The 9,279-nt window shown below is 45.8% G+C and overlaps 1 protein-coding gene across 2 annotated transcripts in view; it reads right to left on the bottom strand.

The window, feature by feature from the left end:
• Window positions 1-2,649: 2,649 nt before the first annotated feature.
• The window catches only part of SEMA4F (ssemaphorin 4F), a 28,980-nt gene continuing 22,350 nt past the window's right edge, over window positions 2,650-9,279 (bottom strand). For both annotated transcript variants that reach the window (XM_033175236.1, XM_033175238.1), the window contains 3 exons: window positions 9,085-9,245; window positions 5,373-5,431; window positions 2,650-5,109 (listed from right to left, as the gene is read on the bottom strand). In XM_033175236.1, coding sequence (XP_033031127.1) covers window positions 4,499-5,109; window positions 5,373-5,431; window positions 9,085-9,245 — 831 coding nt within the window. In that variant the 3' untranslated portion in view covers window positions 2,650-4,498. The remainder of the gene's footprint in view (window positions 5,110-5,372; window positions 5,432-9,084; window positions 9,246-9,279) is intronic.

Below are 9,279 nucleotides of genomic sequence, written 5' to 3'. Positions count from 1 at the left end.
TCAATAAAGAAACAAAGAGGACATCAGCAGCTCTTGGTCCTAGTAAAAGGGTCTGAGGCCATAATTTTTGTTTTTGTTTGAGACAAGTTCTCGCTCTGTCACCCATGCTGGAGTGCAGTGGCACGACCATGGCTCACTTCAGCCTCCACCTCCCAGGCTCACAGGCTTAATCCATCCTCTCGCCTCAGCCTCCTAAAGTAGCTGGGAGTAGAGGCATGCACCACCATCCCAAGCTAACTTTTGTTTTTTTCAGAGACAGGATTCCGTCATTTTGCCCTGGCTGCTCTGGAACTCCTGGGCTCAAGTGAGCTGCCTGCCTTGGCCTCCCAAAGTGCTGGGATTACAAATGTGAGCCACCGCGCTGGCCCTGTGGCCGCACTTCAGGCACAAATGCTTAGTACTGTGGTCTTAGCACAAGGCTATCATAGCCCTTTTCCATCTGCTTGAACTTGCATAGTCACATGGCTTGCTTTGTTCATTGAAATGTGATCATGCATGTTACTTCTAGACAAAAACTTTAGGTGCCTACCTATGGCTAGCCAAGTTCCCTTTTCCTTTTTCTACAATCATGGAAGCTTGTGTCAAGATGGAACCTCCCTGAGCCTTGGTTCCTGAGTGACTACCAAGGATAGACATACGGCATGAGTAACAAATGTTTGAAGCCACTAAGAGTGTGGGGTTGTTATTGCATCATAGCAAAGCCTGCCCTGGCTAGTAACACAATAAATACCCAAAGTAGAATAAGGACCTTATCTAGCAAAGATCCAAATGACAACTGTAAGGTAGCATGTGGACACCTTATTTTGTTGACTGGAATCCCGTAGGTTCCTATTCCTTTTTTCCAAGGACATTTACCTAGGAATTACAAGGTAATCTCAATCTATGATGACCTATATTGTTATGATGAAATCATAGACTTTGAGTCTGGTTAAAAAAAAAAAGTTAATTTGGTGGATATCTGTGGGGAGAAGTTGCATTAGGAGGATGGTTCCTACAAAAGGTTGGAGGGAGGTCCTCTTTCTTCATTTTGGGCACTTGGTGCTCACTCAACTCCACCCTATCTACAGCTATTCTGCTCAATCTGTAGGTAGGTTCATCACACATATGCTCCAGACAGATCATTTTAGAAATGCTGATATTAGTATAGTGGGCAGGAATTTTTCTCCACAAACTTATAGGTACAAAAACCTATTTTATTTGTTTATTTAATCAAATTAATCCAATTCTAAGTGTCCAGTCATCTGACGAGATATTTGATCTCAGCCATCTGGAGGGTGGTCATCCCTCCCCCTAGAATTCCACATGAATCCAGGGGGCTCATGTGGCTCCCAGCAAAGGGCAGAAGATCCTCTAGTTTTTATGACTGCTGCTGAGAAGCTCCTCATCCAAGCCCATACAGAGGGTGAGCAGCTCCCTCCTTCCACACCAAGCATGGGGACCCTTTCTCACAATCCTCTATGCCACAGCTGTCTCCAGCAAACACATATTCCATCCCAGCAGAGGTCTGTCACATCTGAGGAAGTGGCTTGGAAGCAGGGCATAGGTCTACATCACTCAAAGAAAAAACACCCATCCCATCCTCACCTCAGGGAAGGCCACTTCTGCCTTCTCACTTCTTATGGAGGAAGGAATTGGAGCTTACGTATCAAACACACTTAAGTGTGTCTTGAGAGTGCTAAGGATGGGTGGCAAGTCCTCGTGTTTTGGGCTGGCAGAGAGTTCAGATGAACCCATGTGAGGGGATTAGTGGCCCTTACTTGACAGACATGCAACGTGCCTAATGAAGGCCTGAGGCCTCAGCCTCCCTGATTAGACAGATCCAATCAGCCTTCTCAAACATTAATCTTCAGAGAATCCCTGCTGTTTTAAAAATGTACCCAGGTTTGCTTTAATAAGGTATAAGAAGACACACAGACACAGAAATGACTGTCATCGAGGAAGTTTATACTCATAGGTCCCCAGAAACAGGAGGCAAAGCACACTATGCAGGGGCCACATGGAGAAGCACCAGGGTCACTCAGGATGCAGAGGGAGCAGGGAATCGTGGGCAGGAGTGCTTATTGTGGTTTCCATTGTAAGGAATGAGTGAGGCAGGGTAGGCAGACTTAGGATTGGCTAGTTTGAGTAATTTCAGCAGGCTTTGGAGTAAAGAGGCCATCCCTAGTTGTCTGGTGCCTGGCCCTTGGTGATTAGGGCAGGGAGATAGTGGCTCAGAGTATAAGAGCCCTGGTCTCTCTCCTCCTTGAAAAACTCTTCTCTCCCACTCCCCACAGGAAGCCCAGTCCCCTTTGACATCTCCCCACCTTCCTTCCTCCCCCAAAGAGGAACTAGGCCATAACCCCAAGTGAGTGGGGTTGAAAGATAGGCTGAGGGTAAACCAAAGAACGCACAGCCTTCCTCCATTCTATACAAAGGGATCTCAGGCCACTAAGGTCAGACAGAGCTGAGGATTATAAAAATCATAGATCTGCCTCCCAAAACCTAGAAACCAGAAGCTATGAGCTGTACAGAGGTGACCCAGAACAGGACATCTGTGAAGTAATGACTGTCCTTTTACTGAATGAGGCTTAATGTGATTGCGTGTGTCATGGTTATCATATAGTTAAGCTACATGATTATGAATAAGCCCATTTCTGCAATAACAACATATATTGGTACAGACAGGTCTTTATTGTTGACATATTTTCTCATGTAATCCTTGTAGCAACCCTGAGGTAGGTTTTTATTATCCCCACTTCACAGATGAGTAAACTGATGTCCCTAGGTTAGGTTACTTGCCGAAGATCACACATTTATTAATGGCAAAGCCACCGATAATTCCAAACCCAAGGGGACTCTTTTGAGTAGTTCACAGGCTGCTGCCAAGGAAAGCAGAGGAGAAAACTTCAAAGGGGCAGGACTGGATCACTGACTGGAGCTTGAGGGGCTCAAGCACCAGGGATGAACGAGGCACATTCACAGGCCAAGACCAGTACTGAGCAGGAGAAGCCTAGAGCATGTGCGAGTGGTCAAGCAGGAAGAGGTCTTGAAGTTTTGTGAGAGTTGACAATGTCATCAAATAAACACAGAGCTCAGCTTCCAGGGACTGGAGAAACAAGAAGGCCTCCAGCAACTACCAGTTCAGGGACTGGCCACAGTCAGTCAGACTCAAAGAGAACCGAAAGGCAACAAGTCTTCCAGACCCAGCAACCTCTGGCATCTCAGTGGTAACTCCATTCCAGCAATCACCCTGTTCCAGGCAGGGCAAGGCCAGGGAGAGCTGCCACAGAGTGATGCCATCCTAGCTTGATCTTAGTGCAGTGACCTCAGGGCAGTGGTCCTTTAACTTAGTTAAGGCCTTGAAAATCTGACAAAAGCCATAAAACCTCCCCCACAGAGACATACAGACACACATGTACAAACAATATTTTGCATACAATTTCAGGGAGTCCATGGACCCTAGGTAGGGGGGACTCCTGCTTTAGGGCAAGGGTGTTACCCTGAGTAAAGTCACTGATTGTGAACCTATCTTTATACTGCTTGTGTATCTATGACTGTTCCCCTTCTGTTGTTCCCTAATCATCAGAATGCTGTTAATTTTCAATGGGAGCCAAGGAAATGGGGTACAGCCTACACCCTAGCCAGAGAAAGCAGCTGTGACATGGCAGTGGTGGCAGCCAAAGGGCAAAAACAAAGAAAAAGATGAGGTCATGTGTACTGCTGCCCTTCCCACTGGGAAAGTCACTTTAGGAGCTTTTCTCTACTCAAATTTAGAATAAGGTTGTGGGGCAATGGGGAGAGGGGCAGTGTTTCAGTTCCTTTTAGAAAGGAAAGCCATTCCCTCTATGGCTACAGGGTCTAAAGTTCTGCAGGCAATACCCCTATTCCAATCTTCTCCCTCCCCATCCCTCATAAATATTCCTAAGCATCAGCCCAGTCATTCATGCACATGTGGCCAGGTCTCCTATGAACACCATGTATTTACACGCACTCATTCATGGAAGGAAAACTGAGATGGGGAAGATCTCAGGGCAGAGACTTCATGTCACAACATGGGGATCATGCACTCCCCACAGAGATTCAGATAAACTTGAAGAATAAGCAGAACCACCCCAAGGACTCAGTGCACATTCGCCCCCAACCACCTCCAGGGCTCTTCCTTCTGGCCAGGCTCCAACCAGAAAGCAAAGTCATAGCTATGCCTTGTGCCCCATCCCCAAAACTAATGGGCCCAAGATAGGGGCCAGGGATGAAGGGTCACAGGGGTTCAGATGTTGGGCAGAAGCCCTGACTGCTGCAGAAAGCAGTTCTGATCTCTCATGGCAATCGGGAATCAGGCAAAGGTCTGGCCCCAAGCCCATCCAGACTCAGAGAGAACAGACACTAAAGTCCAAGTAATCACTCATACTCAAAGAGAACTCAGAGGCTGGGATGGTCTTCCAGGCCTAGTGACCCCCAGCATCTCAGTAGTCCCTCCATTCCAGTGATCACTTATACACTAGTGGTCATTTACCCAGCTCTAGATGGATGTTTCATCACACGTGGCTAGAGGAGCCCCAGTTAGCCGAATGTGGGCTGGGCTTGGGCAAGGATCAAGCAGGAAGGGTGGAGAGAATCCACCAAAGCCACTGCCCCTCTTGGCCAGGGCCAGGGGCAACCGCTCATCTTCAGGAGAGGGGGAAGGAGGGTCTTGGCTGTAGCTTGTGGTCCCAGAAGGTGGAGCCCCCAGGTCCAAGCCCACCTTATCTCTAGCCAGAAGTTCCCTCTGTCGCCGTCGCTGCTGACGCCGACCAATCAGAAGGAGAGTTAGGGATGCTGTGAGAACTCCCAGGAAGAAGCCAGCCAGTCCCGCCCCCACTGTGTGGGCCCGGCTCGGGGCATCTCGCTGGCTGCCCCACACCAAGCTATAAGCTGCTACCACACGGGCTGCCCCACCCTCCTGACATTCACAGGCATAAGCGCCCATGGCCCCTGGGGTCACCACCACCTCCAGTCCATCCCGCCGGGGGGTGAGTACAGTCACTCCACTTGGCTGGTGCCACACACAGGATGCCCATGCTGAGCTTGGAGAACACGGCAAGACCACATGCGCAGCTGTAGCCACGGGAACTTCAAACACTACTGGACGTTCTGCGAGAGACAGCAAAGGCACAAAAGGAGGTGAGGCTAAAGGCTGGAGGTGTGATGAAGAAAAGTGTGGGGTGATGTCAATCATTTGAAGGGGCTATGGAGACTAAGCTAAAAAGGGAATTCCCAAAGAGGCTAAGGCCCAAGGTACCTGGCTGCCACATCTTCCAAGATCCAAGGTTTGAATGGTTCCAAAATGAACAACTCTCTAGCCCCTTTCCATCCACTCCACCCACATTTCCCTAAGCCATACAGACCACACAGACCTCCAGGCTCTTTGGGACACAAAGAGGAGACATCTGCTGACTCTATGTCTTGGACCAACCTATAAAGAAGAGAATGCTTGGTAAATCCAGTGTCAACATTCCCTTCAACCCTCCTCAGTATTACTGAAGACTCCCTCATTCAATACATCTCCCATCATCCCAGAAATCACTCCTGAAATTATCAGTCAAGTTTCTCCTCATCACCAAATTTTTCCCCAACACCTCTTAATATTACTCATGACATTTCATGCATGCATCTTTCTAGCAGACCATGGATAGCTAAATTTGCACTAGGTCTGTTGGAAAGATGTTTAGTGGGGGTGCTTTAAAAGAAACAGAATCTTCTAAGAAATGAACTTGGTTCTCCACAACCACAAGATTTCTCCAGGGAAAAAAAAAGGATAAAAACTATAGGGATTTTTTTTCTCTTATTTTTTTTTTTTTTTTTTTTTTTTTTTTTGAGACGGAGTCTCGCTCTGCCACCCAGGCTGGAGTGCAGTGGCCAGATCTCAGCTCACTGCAAGCTCCGCCTCCGGGTTTACGCCATTCTCCTGCCTCAGCCTCCCGAGTAGCTGGGACTACAGGTGCCCGCCACCGCACCCAGCTAGTTTTTGTATTTTAAGTAGAGACAGGGTTTCACCGTATTAGCCAGGATGGTCTCGATCTCCTGACCTCGTGATCCGCCCGTCTCGGCCTCCCAAAGTGCTGGGATTACAGGCTTGAGCCACCGCGCCCGGCCTTTTTTCTCTTATTTAAGAGAAAGAGCAAACTCCTTTTCTGTAGAAGCTAATCAAAATTCCTTTAGGGTCAGTGAGGTGATTTTTTGTTTCCTAAAAGCTGCTTGTCTCTACAAAGGAACTCTTCAATACTGGTTGATATATACTGGCCTATGTGTTATTTGAATGGATCTGTTTCAAATAGCACAGTCCTGGTACTTCCAGGATTTGGGTGGACTGTATCTGATGGAGGATAGCAAGATGGACTGCTCACTGCTGAACTCTCTAGCACCACTCCCAGAGGCCGGGAAGTCAATGATACCCCTACTAGGGTTGTCAGTGAAGACCAGGTAAAAGGTCTGAACACACAAAGCCTCAATCAAACACAGACTCATCTGAGTAGGAACTCCTTCAATATGAATTGAGGTCCCTGAAATGAGCTCCAAGACTGATATGAATAGATGGAAGTTTCTTGGGTAAAACCAAGGTTGATTAGTCTAGCTGAGAGTGAGGAACATAGGAAGACCACATGTACAGCTGTTGCCACAGGAACTTCACAGTCTATGTTCTTCTCCCTTGGATGAACTGAGGTATGGGAAATGTACACAAAAACAACCCAGAACACTGGCATAAACACACACCCCACACTCTCCCCCCTCCCCCTACTCACGTATACCTTAAGGGAATCCTTGAAGCTCAAGTATAGAGGATATCTAAGACCAGTGAATTCTTATTTTAATGGAAATTAAAACAATAAAGGACAGAAAAAAGCCCTTGCTTTTGTCTTAGATGTTTAAAAATGCTCCCCCAGAAAACTAAAAGACCAGGTTAAAGTTCTTAACCAAAAATGCAAAGCTGGCCAAGCCTGTCATCCAAGAATTACTTTATATCCCCAACTGGCAAAAAGTCAAGAATCTGATCAAGAAATGACATAAGATTTTACACTTATAATTCAAGACAAATATCAGAAAAACAAAATTAAATGTTATGACTATTCTAATTATATGTCAGTTTTTTCTTTCATATCTAGCCCTACAGATCAGTTATCATTTTAAACATTTCACTCTGTTTTGACGTGTGAATCAATCTGTTTTATTCCAAAAGACAAATACTTTTTACCTCTAAAGAATGTTTAGCCATGGGGTTCTGTAATATTCTGGGGTTCTGTATATACTTGAGGTTCTGCAGTATACAAATATGCTATAAATTAACTGGACTTCAAAATAGGAAATCTCAAGGTCAGTTTGCAAAAACACTTCCGAATCAAGTGATTAAAAATACTTCGCTGGAAGATCTCAATGATTAAAAGACACTTAAACATATCAACCAATTACAATTAATAAGCATTATTTGGATACTGACATAAACTATTTCTTAAATATATGCAATTGAAGAAATCAGAACATTGACTGGATATTTGATGACATTAAGAAAGTAAGTTTTTGGTATGATAATGGTAATATGGTTTTTTTTTTTTAAACCCTTGTATGTTACAGATACAGACAGAAAGATTTATGGATGAAGTGAAATGATGTTCAGGATTTGCTTCAAAATAGTTGGTAATGAGTAAACGTACTGAAGAGACAAGATTGACCAGGAGCTGATGGTTGTTGAAGCTGAGGGATGAATGTATGGAAATTCATTACACAATTCTCTCTACTTTTGGATATGACTGAACTTTCCCACAATAAGATGTTTTTAAGAGTCCTGGGCTAGGCGGAGTGGCTCACGCCTGTAATCCCAGCACTTTGGGAGGCCAAGGCGAGTGGATTGCTTGAGGTCAGGAGTTCCAGACCAGGTTGGCCAACACAGTGAAACCTCATCTCTACTAAAAATACAAAAATTAGCTGGGCGTGGTGGTGGGCACCTGTAATCCCAGCTATTCGGGAGGCTGAAGCAGGAGAATCGCTTGAATAAGGGAGGCAGAGGTTGTGGTGAGCCAAGATGGCGTCACTGCACTCCAGCCTGGGCGACACAGTGAGACTCCATCTTAAATTAAAAAAAAAAAAAGTCCTTATCTAGTAGAGATACATATTGAAATATTTAAGATGAATATGATATGATGTCAGGGATTTGCTTCAATGTGACATATGCTTTTAAGCTGCTAAGTGGAAAATGGATGGTAGGAGCCCAAAATGGTCAAAAGAAGACCAAGTAGATTATTAGAGTAGTCCAGTTAAGAAGCGATGATGGCTTGGACTAGAGTGGTAGCAGTAGAGGTGGAGAGAAGAGGGTGGACTAAGGACGTTTGGGGGCTAAAATCAGTACAAATCATAATACAATGTGGGCAATTGCTGGCTTGAGCAATTGGATGCATGGAGGTCCCTTTACTAGAATGAGGAAAACCAGAGGAGGAGCATGTGAGAGAAAGAAGAAACAACACCGCACACTTTGATTTGCTAAATTTGAGTTGCTTATGAAGCATCCAAAGGGAATATCAAGTAGACAGTTGGATGGGGAGTTCCACAGTTCAACTAGATATATTTGTGGTTGTCATTAGCAGTCAGATGGTATTGAAAGTAATGAGAATAAAACTGCCTAGAGAGAGCATGAAAGTGTAAAGGGAATGGGTGCAGGACTGAACCCTGAGGAATATCAACATTCAGTAGTTGGATGGGAAAGTAAAGGAGACCAAAGAATGCAGAGTCATAGAGAGCAAGAGTAAAGTATTTCAAGGAAAGAGGGAGTGGACAACTGTGAAAACACTTCCAAGAGCTCTTGTAAGATGAAAACTAAGAAGCGTCCACTAGAGATAGCACACTGTCAGGTCAAGGCAGGACCAGCAGAGAGGCAAGGACATTGATGAGGTGGCACTAGATGGACAAACAGATGAGTTAGTATGGACCGACAGAAGGACACACGAGTGATGTAGACACTAACAGACAGAAAAAGAAAACAGCCTCTGGCAGGGCAGCATTAACAGATGAGAAACATAGACATATGGATGGGACAGAGCCCTGGCACAGTAAGCAAGAAATCCAGGCAGCTACACTCACCCTCGGTGATCCCCAGCATGGGCCACACACTCATCCAGTCGGAAGCTCCAGGCACAGACTGGGTCCTGGGCCAGGATGCATTCTGAGCAGCTCTGGAGACGGCCACAGTTGGTTGTATTCACTTGTGTCACCTCAGTACGGGAGCCAACCAGGAGCCAGCTCTACAAAAAGGGAGTGGGGAAGGGGAATACACTG

This window comes from Trachypithecus francoisi, unplaced genomic scaffold (assembly GCF_009764315.1).
Source record: "Trachypithecus francoisi isolate TF-2019V2 unplaced genomic scaffold, Tfra_2.0 Lachesis_group17, whole genome shotgun sequence".
In the NCBI taxonomy this organism is placed as follows: Eukaryota; Metazoa; Chordata; class Mammalia; order Primates; family Cercopithecidae; genus Trachypithecus; species Trachypithecus francoisi.
The sequence above is the reverse complement of the archived record's forward strand: the minus strand, read 5'-3'. Positions and strand labels throughout refer to the sequence as shown.